Raw genomic sequence first — 17,380 nt, forward strand, 5'->3', positions numbered from 1 at the left:
TAGCTTCTCGAAGTACAGAATTTTAAGGAGACTTATCACCTTAGAAACTCATTTTTGTTCAGCAAGTATGCATAAAATCAGCCCCTAAATAATAATACCAGGCATATTATGGGTGGAAGGTTGACAAGCACAAGGAAAGTAAAGGAAACCATGAAACTCCATGCATGGAACGCAAGACAGACTTTGTTTTCTCTTAAGGGAATACAAAGCTTGATTAAATTCATAACTTTCTTTTCATTTATACTAAAATTCAACCTTCTCTTTAAAATACCAAACTGAGACTTGTGGCATTGAAAGTGTCGAGAGAACATGGGCATTTCATTGTCTACCGGTATCTCTTCATTGACACCCCTACTAAATCCATTCCTTACCCTCTTGGGACAGACTTGACCAGCATGAGCGTCTGGGTGATCGTACGGATAGCCTCTGCTCGTACTCTTGGGAAGGGATCATGTACAAAATGGAGCTGTAAGGGGAAAGCATTTATGAATTAGATGAATATGGTAATGAAATAGTCACAAGCACAGTTTTTTTGTTAAAGACATATCACAAACACCAAGTATTCCCTTCAAAGGTTTACTGAATCATTTTTACATTTCATGAAGCTTCATTTACTTGTAGATTCTGAAAAATTGAGCTATTCACTCAGTCAGCAGGAGCAAAAGTAGTACCATAAATCTCTATGTATTAAAGACGCACCTCTATTTTTAAGACCAAAAAAAATAATAATAATTATAATAATTTTTAGCAGACACCTTAGTACGTTAGAAAACCCAAGCAACATTGATTTTGCTACGAGGTAAAGTTGAAGGTGCCAATTTGTGCTTGTGAACTTATTACAAATTATATTAACAATGTCATTTTTAAAACTAAAGATGACAGACAAATTTTCCTCCGAGTCCAAACAGAAATGTGGACAGGCTAGTTTTCGAGTGGTGAGTTGATATCCTCTGTGTGAGTGAGCTGCAAGACACGGGTGAGCGAGCTGAAGACACGGGAGAGCTTCGGCCATCAAAGTGCCATGTGAAGGGGCATAATTTATCAAGACTGAAAAAAAAACTCTCTCCCCTTCAAATTAGGAACGTAGGTTAACTTCAAATAGTAGATCCTATTCTTTATTCGCATTCTGTAATTCATGTTGAGACACAGAGATTTTCGAAAACCATTAAAAAGTAGTATTTTGAGGACCCAAATATCCTATACCTGTGTATAAGACGCACCCCCAACTTTGATATTTTTTTGGCGGAAAAAAAGTGTGTCTTATTCACAGAGATTTACTGTATGTACTTACAATACAAGGAATGATTCTGTCCAGTATGATGTCATCTGGTAAATGTTTACCAATCATCAACATGATGTCCAGAGCACCCAGTCGTGAGACACAGAACTAAACGGAAGAAAAATAAAATAATAAATGTTTAAGCAAATATGTGGCAGCAATCAAATCATGAACAGAAGACCCATACACAGATGCCGGAGAAGCGTAGAGCTGTACATGCTCTTTCTCATTAATATAGGAAATTTTGTAATTTGTTTTCTTATCTTGACACAGGTTTTCTAACTGGCAGAGAATTTTATAGTTTTAATGGAAGAGAATGAACTGTGCTTAAATCTATCTCAATAAGAAAGAAGGAAGATCTTTCTGAAAATGTAAAGAAATATATACAGTAACCTATCTTGGAGATTAATTTATTGGGGTGTTCTAAGTGCTTGGCATGAGCCATACATGTAGATAGACTTTGTTTTAATTATCTACAAATCATATTTTCAAAAAATTGTTGTACTCAAGTTTCGTTCTGGCCATAATATCTTGGATTGATTTTGTGTCACATCTTGAAATAATGTCAAACTATACTTTACATGTAAAAATATTTTTTAAGTTATAGCATACATAAGATTTTAACAAATGAACTTTGACCTTGGCTTGGATCCATTAACAGATTTGAGTGTCCTTTACATTATTTACCCCAAGCGTACCTACCACCTCAGAGTGGTGAGAAAAAAAAAGAAGATTTTTTCAGACTTACCTTGAGTGATCTCAAGCAAGATGTGACGAGAGACAGGACTATCACCAGTCCATTGTTGCTATGGCGCTGATTGTTTTCCCCATCCTCCATGTTGGCTACTAGAGTCTGCATGATACTACCCATGTCTTTACGCAGTCTATGGAGAAAGAACAATATTTACTAGTCTTGATAGAGAAATGATATCCTTAAATGGGAGGGTAGGAAAACTGAAATAAAATTGCCGCTTTTCCTCTAAATCTGTATTTTCATCTAAGATATTAAAGGGATCGTTTAACAATGTTAAATCTGAGATGCAGGGCCCTACGTGTTATCAGTGTCTGTGATATGGTGTTATATTGAAGCCCCAAAAAGAAGTGCCTCAAAAAAGTAAAACCTTTGAGTGACAGGTTTTACCATACTCGTTTTCCCCAATAGACTGTAGTGTTATGAAAACCATTTGGCAAACGCAAAATTTGATTTTGATTTTCAATCACAAATATCTTGATAATCAGACAGGCGATCAGCTTGTAAAAGTCATGGGGTTCCTGACTGACCTAAAGATTTATAATTATCATCGCAGCATGAGCTAAATCAAGGATTTTTTAAAGGATCTAAGACAAAGTTACCGGATCCCTTTAAAGCTGAAAACGATTTCATAGTTTAAATCATATTTATGATTATGCTTTGTTACATTAGAAAACAGTAATAGCCATTGGAACAGTGTGTACAGATAGATGCAATTATGTCTAGAGTTTGAAATCTCTATTCAGCCTATTAATGAAACCAAATCAGAAACAACTGATAAACTTCTGCACAACCCTAAGCAACACATAGTCTCCACAATTAAGATTTATCATTCATCATCAATAAACAGGATCTGATAGGATCCAGTAGTGATTATCCATGAGTTTATAAACGTCATGATAAAAAGGCAAACACATTGATCAATAGGAGACACAGCGAATTCTGTATTTATTGAGAGGAAAGGAAAACAACTGCCCTTTTGGTTGGCCCATATCCCATCCGTGAATCAATACCCCTGCTCCCTGTTTTATTTTCTCACCAGCCATGTAGTTTGATTATCAAGCCAGTTTCTTGAAACCGGCATAAGTCTAAGTTCGTGGACATCCCGTAGAAACGGGTGTTAATTCTACAACACATGTTTCAATGGGAAGTCCAAGAAGTTAGACTTATGACGGTTTCGAGAAACTTCCCCCAGGAGGGCAACTGCTCCTTCTGCCTCTCCCCCAGCAAATCTCAACCCCTGGGACCCGTTTCACAAAGCCTTTTTCAATGACAAATGACAAAAATCAGTGACAAATCTGCTGATAACCAATCAGAAGCAAGGATTTCAGTAGCTTAAAACAAAAATTGTCATTTGTCACTGATGACAAGTTTTGTGAAACACCCCCCTGCTTCCTACCTTGCTATTTTCTCATCAGCCGGGTAGATAGGGACACCGGCAAACTCTCCCATGTAAACTTTGAGGAATGTATAGAAGAATTCTGGGAATGCCGTGCCACGCCCCTTCACTAGGTACTGTTCAGCCGACATTCGCTTGGATGGGTCCTTCTGTAGCATATGTTTACAGAGATCCTAGGAAACAACAACAAATACGGTTTGAAACATCAAACAATTAAACCACATGTGTACTTTGGTGTCAACCCTTTCTTATGGTCATTACTCTTTTTGCAAAGCTTCTGCTGAACTTTGGAACAAAATACCTTTACATGTCAAAAACTGTCAACCAACTCAAAACTTGTCTGAAGACACATTTATTCAAAATTGCTTTTGATGATTAACTTACATGTACTCTGTTCACATTGATGTATATTTCATATGTATTGTAAATTTGTAGGTTCATTTGAAATATTTTGTTTCGTTTAATATGTAATTGTTTATCATTGTATTTTGTTTCTTTTAGCTCTTAGAGACTTCGGTGGAAAGTGCCTTATAATCACCGTTTTCATTAATATTATTATTATCATCAATAATAAGGATTCTATTGATTTCCAGCTTACTGTAATGAAGAAGCCTCGTTTAATTCAGTTCAAAAGAATGGAATAAAAAGGTGACCAGGATTTTAAAATCAGAAAATAGATTTGCAACAAGGGCTACTACATTGTATGCCTTCCACCCTATAGGACATCCGCATTTGCTGCTATAGCCAAACCTGTCTTAGTGGCCACCTCTCTATATAGGCCACCTGTCTATAGTGGCCATGTATGTTGTCTCCTTCCAGAGAGAGAGAGAGAGAGAGAGAGAGAGAATAGAGAGAGAGAGAGAGAAATGTGTGTTGTAGAACCTGTCTAGAAAGGCCACCTCTCTATATTGGCCATGTGTGCTGTCTACCGAGAGAGAAAGAGAGAGAGAGAGAGAGAAATGTGTGTTGTAGAACCTGTCTAGAAAGGCCACCTCTCTATATTGGCCATGTGTGTTGTCTCCCGAGAGAGAGAGAAAGAGAGAGAGAGAGAGAGAGAGAGAGAGAATAGAGAGAGAGAGAGAGAGAGAGAGAGAATAGAGAGAGAGAGAGAGAGAAATGTGTGTCATACAACCTGTCTAGAAAGGCCACCTCTCTATATTGGCCATGTGTGTTGTCTCCCGAGAGAGAGAGAGAGAGAGAGAGAGAGAGAATAGAGAGAGAGAGAGAGAGAAATGTGTGCCATACAACCTGTCTAGAAAGGCCACCTGACGACAGTGGCCACTCGTTCTATTTCCCTTGGGTAGCCTTAATAGACAGGTTTGACTGTATCAACTAAGGCAAGGTATATGGCTAACTTCTTCAGACATCAATCATAAAAGCTCAAGTAAGGTCAGCCTAGGGCCTAGGGTAATGACAGAATACTTCATGCAACTCTCTATCATTCACTAATGGGACCCAAAAAACTGAGATCTCATGTGGAAATGGACTTGTACATGATTTCATTTCAAAAGATAATGAACATCATTAACTACGCATTTGTTAGTCTACAGTTATTGCTCCTTGTATCCCATTTTCCATCGCAAACACTTTGAACCTCATGGCATGTCTTATAAGAAAATTCTCAACAAAGGTCTTAAAGGCATCGTTTAACAATGTTAAAACTGAGAAGCATGGCCCTACGTGTTTTAGTTTCTGTGATACTGTGCAATATTGAAGCCCTAAAAAAATTGCGCTTCAAAATGATCATGAACTGCCAAATTGTTTAAATTTTGATTTCCAATCATAAATATCTTGATAATCAGACAGGCGATCGGTTTGTAAAAGTCATGGGGTTCCTGACTGACCAAAAGGTTTATAATTATCATTGCAACATGAGCTAAATCCAGGATTTTGTTTCAGAATCTGAGACAAAGTTACCCATTCCCTTTAACAATAACATGTGCAATGAAACTCTTTGTAAACAAGATGGTACAAAATTCCAGCTGCATCGGATAATGTGGACGACCCAAAGGTACTTATTATTATCCAAGTATTATAGTATATCTATAAAGCGCTTAGAGACATTTGTATTAAGCGTTATATAAGCGGAATATTATTATTATTATTATCTTTCTTTTCCTTTTTCACCTTGATGTGTTCATCCTCAATCTGCTCCAGGACAGCGTCAGGTGAGTATGCGCCACTACAATAAGCCAGGAGCTGAGAGAGGTCAAAGGGCGCGTTGCCCTCTGTAAAGAGCTCAGCAATCACACACCTGAAAAAACATAAGTAGCCCATTTTTCATATGACCATGTGTTGTCAATTTACAAATCTTAAGGAGCAAATACAGGTTTAAAAAAAATAATAATAATCCAGATGACCATGTGGTACCGATTTATGAATAAAATATGCAACAGTGTCTGGTAGAATTCTTTCGGATATAATGCATCCTTAGTGCAACAGAAAAAGGCTCAATACTTTGTTGAAATTTTGTTCTTTCAGATCATGAACATATACTGTGTACACAATTATAATGTGTGGACTTTGTAGCAATCTACATGAAACGATACAAATAGACAAAATGGAATGTGTTCTAAGCCACTATGTTCACAGGAGTAGACTCGACGTTTCAGACAGGTTGACTGTCCGTCTTCAGGAGTGAAGACGGACAGTCAACCTGTCCGAAACATCGAGTCTACTCTCCTGCTCCTGCTCTGCAACTCTACTCAACTCTCCAACTCAATCCAGTCTTCTACTCAAACCTCTCATCCTATCTACAACTTTCTGGTTTACAGTCCTTTTCAGGACTATACTCACTTCTGAAAGATACTCTTCCTTCCAATCTCCACTTTCTCGCCTTTCTATTTTCACTTCTTATTTTCTATCCACTTTCCTTAGTCCTTCCAGGACTTTACACATGGTGTACCGTAAACCTCTACCGTGATTAAACCTTCTTTGTCCATTTTTTTTTAAAGAGAACATTTATTCATTTTAATCCAAACTTACAATATAAATTCCACTTTTCTGGGTGGAATTAGCCGGCTATGGCACAGAAGACCAAAAAGAATGAAAAATTCAAATTGTTTCATTAATAACCAGTACAGTATGAGAGTGGTCTCACCCAACACTGAATATGTCCATGGCAGGAGTCAGTTCCCCTCCCTTCACATCTTGCCTGACTTGAAGGCCCTCTACTGTCTCGGAGGTGGCACTGTCTACAGGCCGTGAGCTGCTGCCCTCTACGAACCTCTCAGGAGCAATGTAGCAGGTACGACGGCGAGAGGTGTCGAAGAAGAATGAGAAGTCAGCAGGATTGTCCTGGGAAGGAAAGATTACAATCCTATGTCAAAGGTCATCATTGTGTCTACCGGTACTTTTACGAGAGTAATAAGTGTCAAAGTACAGTCAAACCTGTCTATAAAGGCCACCCAAGGGAGACAAGAAAGTGATCTTTTTAGGCAGGTGGTCTTTATGTACATGTCCCTATAGTACATGTTTCAATGAGGAACAATTTCCAAGGGAAACAAATGTGGTCTTTGTAGACAGGTGGTCACTAAAGCAGGTTTGACTGTACCATCAAATGTAAAAAAACAATTTGTATTTCTAAGTTTACTGTTGTTATCATCACTATCACTATCATTAACTCTTCCCCACTATTAAATAATTAATAAAGACAATCAACATCATACTCACCAAAATCATTTGCAAACACCATTGTCATCAACATCATAATAATAATTAACATCAACGTCATTGTCACAAGCAGCTTCATAATCATCACTAAATAACCATAATTACATTCCTCAAACTTGTTATTAACATATCATCAACATCATAGTATGGGACAATATACATTCACCTCAATTATCAGTATCAACAAAATTAGATCTATCATCTCACACGGAGCATTGATGGTCTTGCGGGCTTTTGGTCAATAGACCTGTTTACTAACATATATTCATATATACATACTGTTAAAAAAAAGGTTATTCTTGACAACCAGAAAGCTTACCAGAGGCTTGCCTAACATAACAACATGTGATGTATGCAGACTGGATTCCAAGTATTGTAGTTCATCCATTAATAACAGGTAAATGGAATACCTCATCATTAGGTCACCAGGAAAAAAACAGCCATAAATTTGAATATGTTAGTAAACATAAGGTATAATAGAGTGGTGAAGTGTGACGTCATCAAAATTCTATTTTTAGAATTTCTCAATTTTTTCTTCATTTCCCGAAAGAGCATCAAAAAATAATGTCCAAATGTCGAAAACCAATTTAATATGTTAAGTATTGGCTGAGATATAACCATCTGAATAAATATATGTCCAATGGGAACTCAGTGTTACATGTATATGCTCTGGCTCCTAGTGGTTAGGAGCCAGAGCAAATAACACTGAGTTCCTATGGGAAATCTTTTTATTCAGATGGTTATATCTCAGCCAATACTTAACATATTAAATTGGTTTTCGACATTTGGACATTATTTTTGATGCTCTTTTGGAAAGAAAAAATTGAGAAATTCTAAAAATTGATTTGTATGACGTCACAGCTTCGGTACTCTATGGAGTGTCCCCCCCCCCCCCCTTCAACAGTGACTGTTGGGTACTTACAGCTGGAAGATAGGTTGGCTTGAAACTGGCAAAATCTGTGAGTAGAACCCAGATCCAACCAGTCACCATCACATTCTCACTCTTGATGTCCCCATGACAAACCTGTATAAATTAAAGATAAATTTGAGTACTGGTCATCCGATTGCATTTTGAAAGAAAAGGTGTGGAATGGATCAAAAAAAGTTGATAATGTAGCATTTAAGTACCGGTATTGGTGTGTACTGCAAAGTTCATGAGTCATCAAAATCATCATAAATTTGGCCCATTCTTGGTAAAGTAACAAGCACTGTACACAGGAAAATGTATATGGGACTACACAAATGGTGTTGGGGCTACTAACCTTGATTTCCTAATCTTGCTATGCTCATTACTCAGCCAGTATACATTTTCTACCAAAATTGTTTGGCAAATGACATTTATTTGTAATCTTGAACATTCAGAGTAATTTTCGTTTGATTCTGTGAGAATTCAATTTTCTTTTTTTTCACAGAACTCACCTTTATCTTTAAATAATAATAATAGTATACAAATTCACCATGTAACGTGCTCAAGGCGCTCAAATATTACATCGGCTCTGCTAGGCTACTGTATAAGTGCTCAAAGCATTCAAGGAACTCCTTACTACGGTACCCAATAACACCTGGGTGGAGGGTGGCAAATGGAGATTAATGGATTGCCAAGGACAAAAGTGCTGCGGCAGGACTTGAACCACGAACCCTGTGATCGCCAGTCCGACGACCTAACCACACTAGACCATGACTATTCTAGTATATAACAATATTATGCCATCACTTCTTGAAAACAGTGCACAGGAAAAATAATACTAAATTATTAATATTCTGGTTTATATAGCACTCACTACATCGACGATGTCTCTCAAAAATGGGTACGGATATATTATTACCCCGGTCATCGGAATTGAGACCAGCATTGTTCATCAAGCTATGACAAGGCAGGATTTAATATTATGCCACACAATGTATTTAAGAAATATATCGAAAGAAAATGGTAATCTGTGGTAAAGAATCCACTTTAATAGCTTGGAAACACACTGAGAGACCCAAACTGTCTTTTAAATTGAGGCAAGAGTTCTTGGATGTAACATAGTAAGTTCTGTTGTATGGGTTTGAATACTGGAAAATAGCAAAAACAGACTGAGAGAAGACTGGACCGAATAAGGGGAAGTTTAACAGGTTTCTGAATAACATAACTAGAGCTTGATAAATTGCATTCAAACAAATTAATACTATTAAACACTCATTCATAAGCTTGAAAGGTAATCTCTTACCCCAACTAGATGAGCTTGATTCAGTGCACAAAGCAACTGAAATGCAATCCACTTCTTCTCAATGGAGATAAGGAAGGGTCGGGTACTGATGCGGTCGTAGAGATTGTTGCGCACATACTGACGAAACAGAAGGGCTGCTTTATCGGATAGCTGTGGAAAGAGATGATGGATTAGTCTCAAGTACAAAGGGGATTGGGGCAGTTGGTTAAAATATGTGGTCAAAGCTCTATAGATTTAATTCTGATAAACATACCTTAAAAATCGTCCCCCTTCCTCCCTCCTTCCTTCCGTCCCTCCCTCACGTTTTTCTGTCCTTCCCTCTGACATTTGTACCATTTAAGCATTTACCGGGTAAGCATATATGTCCATATTTGACAACTCACCCAGTATATTAATTTTGTATTACAGAGACAAGAACAATCGTTTTCAATTTTACCACTTTCATTCCAGAACAAGTGAGAATGCTAATGTGATTTGGTTCAGCACTCGTCTTCGATTAACTAGTGACTCAAATAAGAATTAACATCAGAGGGCTCCTGTAGCTTGCATAAATCCAAGCATAATTGCTTTCTTAAAAACGAGTTTATTACAAAAGATCAATCAAGTAATTGATCAACCACAGGTATTAATTTAGTTTTACATGATTATCAGGCTTTGGTTGCTACCTTAAATAAATAGCATTCTCAAAACTTGTTTATACTCTTCACACCCCCCCCCCCCCATGAACATTTTGTTTCATTGTGGTTTGTTGTTTGTTTGTTTGTTTGCTGTTTGTGTCTGTTTCTTTTCTTTTCAACTTACTGTGCTCCTAAGGAAGGGTAGACAGTTGGAACCGTTGGAAAGTCTTGTCTTGATGTCCTCTATCTTCTCTTTGAATGACCTGAGGGGCAGAGAAGGGTCATGGATCACAAACACCTTCACCACTGCTAATCCTTCCCTGAAAGAGCAACAAGACCAAAGAAACACATTTATGGTAAAACAATTTTGGGGTAAAATTTGGTAAAAGTGAGCTTTTCATATAAGAAGATCTTATCTGAATGATATCAAACTGTTTTGCATTAATGAAACTCAGTTTTCACTCCATTTATTAGTTTCCATTGTTGAAAAAGTTTGTGTTCTCTCATTATTTCTTCATAAGGAAATTCCTACATGACACTGTTCTCAGGGGAAACCTGCTCTATGGTAAATTTCCAACTCTAATCTCTATCAAATGTGTAACTTCAACCCCAAGACAAACACTACACCTCACCTTAATCCCAAACCTAACCTACAACCCAATTATGACCCAAACCCTAATCCTGTATCAGCACTCCACCCCGGCCCCCCACTCCGAGAACGGACGGACCCCATACGTGTTGCCAAAATGTCCTTTTCGTAACAAAAGAAAAAAGGTCGACCCGTATTGACTTTACACACTGGACTTTTGCTGAAAAGGGGGGGTGCTGAAAAAGGCTTGTATACAAAAGAAAAAGGTCGAGCCGTATTGACTTTACACACCGGACTTTTGCTGAAAAGGGGGGGGGGGTCGGTTGGAACACGCATATGCGTACCCTAAATAATACTGAGTGGGGGGGGGGCCGGGCACTCCACACTAACTTTATAGGAAGAGGATCCAGACTACACTTTTCACAGTCTGTATGCATGGGCCCTACGTAGAACTTCAAAGTTTGGGGGTCAGACTTAGAGTTCGGGTGCCAATGTGTCCCGGCCAATAGGCTATATTCATAATGTAACCGAATGTAATACATAAGTCTCTATTCAAGCATGTGTTTCCTTGATTATGGGGCATTTGTTCTGAGCTTTATTTCATCAAAGATATAGGCAGGGCTCGACATGAGCAATAGGCTATTTTCGTAATATAATCAAATTTAATGCATAAGTCTTTGTGAAGTGCCTCAATACAAATTATTTCATTCACCTGATAAGAATAATAGTATTTCAATAGTCAGAATGCAAACTGCAAATATTAAGTGTTGCTAGGTAGGTCAGGTCATAATGTTTGTCCGACCTGGCAACAACTAATGTATACAGTTCGGATTCTGTCTATTGAAATGCTGTTATTCTTATCAGGTAAATTATATAATTTGTATTGAGGCACTTCACAAAGACTTGTGCATTAAATTTGATTACCTTAATACGAAAATGGCCTATTGCTCATGTCGAGCCCTGCCTATATCTTTGATGAAATAAAGCTCAGAACAAATGCTCCATAATCAAGGAAACACATGCTTGAATAGGATCCACACTTACTTGTATTTTGCTCTCGCTACTTTGAAGAATCGGGTACTACCGAGACTGTGGTCAAACTCATAATCGGACACATCTGTTAGGTAATGCTCTACGGGAAGGATCTGAGACGGGGCCACACCAGTCAGCTGATTTCCCATGATGACTAGGTGTGCATACTAGACTAAGCGGTGGAAGAGTCTGTGGTTGCCTCTGGCACGGTACTAATAGCTAAGCACAAATATAGAAAATGATTTGAAAAGAAAAACTAAAAACAAACACTTTTTAAAATGTTTTTTATCTGTTTTATCATGTCATCTTCTTCTCAATATCAGACACAGCAGAAATGATGAAGTCATCAGACTCTTGGCTTAAAGGTAAAGACCAGTTTTGGAAACGCCCCAATTTCAAAAAATGACATGGAAGCTCTCATTACCACATGTGAAAGAATATGTTTTGACTAATACATGATGATAACAATTTTGCCGGGAAACCGCCTACTAATTGATTTATTTGGTAAATTAGTTTATCTACATGGTCTGTGAGAGATAAACGCACATGTGCGTATAGTCCCATATACATCTTTCTGTGTACAGTGTTTGTAACTTTACCAAGACTTGGCCAAATTCTTATCATTTTGATGATTTCAGAACCTTGCAATACACACAAATTCTTATATGCTAGATGATCAACCTTTTCTGGTCAATTCCACACCGTTTCTTTCACAATGCAATCGCATGACCAGAACTCAACTTCATCTTTAAGGTTTCATCCACAAATGTTTAACAGATTCAACAATAAAATATATTCCCCTCAAATTGTCCAAGGAATGACTCATTCAAATATGCCATGGGAAAACCTAACTTCTTTTTTTGTACATGTGATGTATTGTAAATCTCAAATATGAACAAAAAGAACAAAAGTTTAAACTTTGTGGCATTTTTCGGGCATATAAGTTTACATTACAGTCTACAGATGATTTAGATAGAAATTAGAATATGAGAATCCATTAAAGAATTAATTACCTTAAAATGAAAAGAAAGAATATAATAAGAAGTGAAAAATCTCAATTTCAACATAAAGTTTTTATAGCATTGACATCGTCTTGATAAATGAGGACTATGGGTCAGGTCATTTGCGGAATGAAAAAAGCAAAAAAAAAGCAATCTTCCGAAAAATCTGAGCACTTGAGTCTTCAGTAGGGAATGAGGATCGTCTGCATCAACAAGGATGTCCTTGTAAACGCGGACACATTGCGTCCTAAAAAATAAGGATTGTTGGCATTTTCAAGGACGTTTTTTTTTCATCAACGCTCTGCAGGTTTTTGGTTCCTGAACCAAGCGCTAGCGATGTGAAAAACAAATTCCATATGATAAAATAACCCCAATGTATCGTCTACTTTTATGGTTTGTCCGTCTTCCGGAGGATTTAGCGCTCATAATGTGAAAGTCTCTGTACAAATGTAAAATGCATCAAGAAAATCATTGCGTTTTTTGCATCACCAATGCATAACGTTTTGCTTCCCATGCCCTGTGTACAGAGTTTAACACTTCCGCATTGAGCTACACCACATGCGCAAAATCCATATTATATGCATAATTCTAGAGGCAGCTTACATTCATAAGCAACAGTTCATCGCATGTGCAAAAATCTCTTCTTGCACACGCCTTGCACACACTCCCATTTGGAACAACGAACATCAACAGATAGATAAACATGCCAAGAATCCATAAAAATATATCACAATATTTCACAAATTATACAAAATTAGTCAAAATTACTGTTTAAGAATACATTTTTTAGACGCTATGGCTGCTAAAACTTGAATTAACAGGTTAGAATTGTCCTGAAAAATGATAGGCTTTCGTAAATGATGCTCGAACGATCTTGGTATCAACGTATGGGGAATGAGGTAAATAACGCCATGTTGTCATTTCTGAACTGCATTGTGGGAGGGGCTTTCAGTAAATTGGGTAGAAAGAACTTGATAATGATCCGATGACATAACGGTATCATACCGATAGCGAATCTTCGTCGGCTGCTACGGTACCATTGGACAGATGTGCGCATGCGTCACCGAACGAGGCATGACGTCACTCAATCGAAACCATGGCTAAGTAAGCAAATCATAGTGCAATGCACGGATAGGAAATATGAGACGTCTGTGAAAATGTGGACAATCCTTATTTTAGCGGACGCATCTGTCTGTGTTTACGAAGACAATCCTCGTTTATGCGGACGATCCTTATTCTCGGACCAGCACCCCCTCCTGGTCGTGAGAACGGACTTGTCTCGAGTACTTGACACTACTAGACCTAGTCCTAGATCTAGACTAGTAGTAGACCTCTAGTAGAGTCTAGACCTAGAATAGATCTGCAAAAAAAATACTGCAAAACTTTAACTGGTAGGCATTAACTATGTTCACGCGCGAAATAGAGTGGTTGTGGTTGTACGTTGCCGTGGCGTTGCCGTTGTCTCGCCCTTCCTTGGTTGGTTAACGCCCAATTCTTTTACACTACACAACTATAAGTATATGGGACAACTAATAAAGGAGTAATACACTTTTCTCTTTAAAATTCCAGCTTTAAATCAGTTTTTACAGAATAAAATGTTATAATTACTTTGAAAAAAATATTAAGTTATCATAATGGCATCGAACTTACAAATAAAATCAGCAGGCCACCTTTCACAACTCAGAAAAAACACTTCTGTATGGGTGAGCTTATTTTGATAAAAAATAGCTTACTAATTTATTACGCTGCCAATTTGCAGAATAAAATGCTTAAAATCACTAGAGAGCATGTAGGGTGGTGTAGTGACTAGTCCTCAAATTGTGGACAAACAAATTATATGAAAGACTGAAAAAATGAAAGAGGGAAAATGAAGTGGAAAAAAAATATATCAAAGAAAGAGCATTTATCAAGCATTCATGCGTAGGCCTATGATATACAGTCAAGCCTGCTTTAGTGACCACCTGTCTACAAAGACCACCTGTCTATGAAGACCACATTTTTAATTGTTTCCCTTGAAAATGGTTTCTCATTGAAACATGTCAAAGGAACCTGTCTTCAAGGACCACCTGTCTACAAAGACCACTTTTTGTGGTTCCCTTGAGTGGTCGCTATAGACAGGTTTGACTGTAGTTGGCCTCTGCATTTATCTTGATTCTTTGACTTACCTCCATCTCTCTCTCTCTCTCTCTCTCTCTCTCTCTATATATATATATATATATATATATATGCATTTTCATATGTGTGTATTTCAGCCATCACTCTTTATGTAAATCAATTATATAAACTACTATTGTTTTTTTAATGTTTTGTATTTGATGATCAATAAATGCAGAAACATCTGCTTTAAAAAAAAGTTTTATAGGGCCTTTTCGTTTTGTTTCGACGTAATAATACATCTAAATTACTGAATTTCCTATATCTGCATCATAAAAATTATTAATTATTAATTTTCCAATTAATGCAAGACATTCAACAATATTTCTTTTCACAAGATTTTCTTACAATATGACGAGAGAACTTGTTTCAAAATTCAGGGAAAAATTAAGAGGGAGAAAGCTATAATCAGTTGGAAAAGAGCATGCTATCTGGAAAATTGTCCATCTCTGTTGATACAGAATATCATTCTACATATCTAAACCAGAGACCTGTAAACTATATAACACAATTAGAGAGTATTTTTCCGTTTTAATTGGAAAAAATGTTAACGCCAGAATGGATTAGAGCCTTTAGGGGTGTATTATAACTTGTATTTACCCGTGGGATGAAAATCGTCCTTAAAAGCATTAATTCTGATAAAATACAAAACATGAAGATAAAAATCTTTTGCTCTCTTTTGAATTACATTTCTACATTGTGAACTTTACATCAGAAGCGCAATTAGATTTATTTCACATTTTGTCAAATAGTTAATGGTAATTCCTATCGCATTTAATGTCTGGGCCAGCACTATCAATATCCCCATAGGAAAAGAATAGTAGTCTCATTTCAAGAAAGGCAAAACATCTTCGGGACAGTTCAAAATAATGCTCGAAAATGGAAATTCAAATGATACCGTTTAAAGAACCAGTAAGATATGGCTTTAGGACAAGAAGCAGAAGATAATTCGTTGCTCGACAGTCTTGACTGTATTTGAAACAGAGCAACCAATATAATTATGCCTACCTGATATCTAATAGTACACTGTCAATTAAAACAAATAACTAATAAATAAAAAAATAAAAAATAATAGACCTCTTTACCCAAGACTGTTGGTCGATTGTTAAAGTAGATATTCATTGATTTTAAAAACTAACTTTATTTTCATTATTGCATTGCAAAGTTAAAACTTTGATTCGACAAGGTAATCAAAATTCAATGCTTGGAAACATTCGAAGTAATGATTATTATAAATTACAAAACGCTTAAATACAGCCCAGGCATAGCAGGCATAGCACCTGAAGAGTTCCCCGAACGCTGCTGAGATGTATGAGATCACAGTATGGACACGATTTGCACAAGCAGACGATGTCCCATGACATCTCGCACATTTTCAGTTCCTGTTTTTTCATCTTCTCTTGAGTTCTTTCTCTTACTTCACTACCGTCAGGCTAAATGTATAATCTATTGCATCACTCTAAACCCCGCGCATGGTTTTATTTTGATGACAAATGCAGCGATACAAAAATAAAGGAATCTGTCGCTTGTAAACAAAATAAGACGCCATTGTATCTTCAGCTGCACACACCGGGGTTCAAGAGGGAACAAATGCCGTCCTCAATATCATTCCGGGGGATTTTCAATTTGAAATTTTGTTTTCTTTGATTGTTAATTAACCCCTATCCTGTGTATTTACAAGCAAAAGATTTTAGTTATCAGAATCGGGTCACATCCTCTTTTGAATGGCTTGACATGCCATTACATTTATATACTCTAAACTCATTATAATTTGACAAAATAGCTTTGCAATTATGTTCATTCTCATGTCGCCTGCTTGGGCAGTATTGGTCCATATAGTGACATCATTAAAACATCGTTATTTTTCCGGCGAATGTCTCGTATATCCCAGCTGCTATGGAGGTGGTTGTATTTGTATTTTTATAAATCACCCGATATGTAACTTGTACGATGGTCTTCTGTTAGCTAGTGATACATTAGTTGACATATTTGTGATTTTCTTTGAATTTCACCTTTAAGCACTATATGATTCTGCTCGGGTATACATGCGAGGTGGGGAATGCTTTCAATAGACTTAAATGTAAAAGGCCCTTTATACCACTTCGTGTAATTAGATTAGGGCGCTTTTATTAAATGTATAGGAGAGGCGAAACCCTGTTCATCATTGTTTTCATGTTGCAAAGTACAGACTAGAAAAAGGATAGAACGGGACAGTAGAGAGTAAATAAAGCGAGGAAATTATGATTGAAAATGTAAAAAAAAAAAAAAACGTCGTAAACTTGGCACACGGAGGCTCTTGAATCCAGTTTTAAAATGGCCATGGCGAGAGCCAGCTACCCCCCCCCCCCAACAACATCAGTTTTTCTTTTTCAAAGATAAAAAAAAGCACAAGCTGGGTATCGAACCCGGTACCTACCAGTTACCAGGCGATTGCCTATCCACTAGACTAATGTGTCACACTGCGATTCTCAATGTATTTTTTCATATTACTCATTGTTGTATATGTAGCAGAAGACGTTTTCCCTTTTTAAAGATTAAAAGCACTAGCTGGGTGTCGAACCAGATACCTTCCAGTTATCAGGCAATTGCCTATCCACTAGACTAATGTGTCACACAGCTAATCTGCATGTATTTTTTCATATTAATACTCATTGCTGTAGGTGTAGCAAAAGAAGT

The 17,380-nt window shown here is 37.1% G+C and overlaps 1 protein-coding gene across 1 annotated transcript in view; it reads right to left on the reverse strand.

Moving 5' to 3' along the window:
• LOC584552 (phosphoinositide 3-kinase regulatory subunit 4) overlaps positions 1–14,292 on the reverse strand; it is a 34,535-nt gene extending 20,243 nt beyond the window's left edge. Inside the window, exons 1-11 of the mRNA XM_030986809.1 lie at positions 14,201–14,292; positions 11,562–11,768; positions 10,113–10,248; positions 9,312–9,461; positions 8,024–8,125; positions 6,530–6,726; positions 5,557–5,683; positions 3,430–3,602; positions 2,028–2,163; positions 1,292–1,387; positions 372–466 (exon numbers count right to left, since the gene is read on the reverse strand). Coding sequence (XP_030842669.1) covers positions 372–466; positions 1,292–1,387; positions 2,028–2,163; positions 3,430–3,602; positions 5,557–5,683; positions 6,530–6,726; positions 8,024–8,125; positions 9,312–9,461; positions 10,113–10,248; positions 11,562–11,698 — 1,349 coding nt within the window. The 5' untranslated portion in view covers positions 11,699–11,768; positions 14,201–14,292. The remainder of the gene's footprint in view (positions 1–371; positions 467–1,291; positions 1,388–2,027; positions 2,164–3,429; positions 3,603–5,556; positions 5,684–6,529; positions 6,727–8,023; positions 8,126–9,311; positions 9,462–10,112; positions 10,249–11,561; positions 11,769–14,200) is intronic.
• Positions 14,293–17,380: the final 3,088 nt, after the last annotated feature.

The sequence above is a fragment of the Strongylocentrotus purpuratus genome, unplaced genomic scaffold (genome assembly GCF_000002235.5).
Source record: "Strongylocentrotus purpuratus isolate Spur 01 unplaced genomic scaffold, Spur_5.0 spur5_scaffold_16, whole genome shotgun sequence".
Classification (NCBI taxonomy): domain Eukaryota; kingdom Metazoa; phylum Echinodermata; class Echinoidea; order Camarodonta; family Strongylocentrotidae; genus Strongylocentrotus; species Strongylocentrotus purpuratus.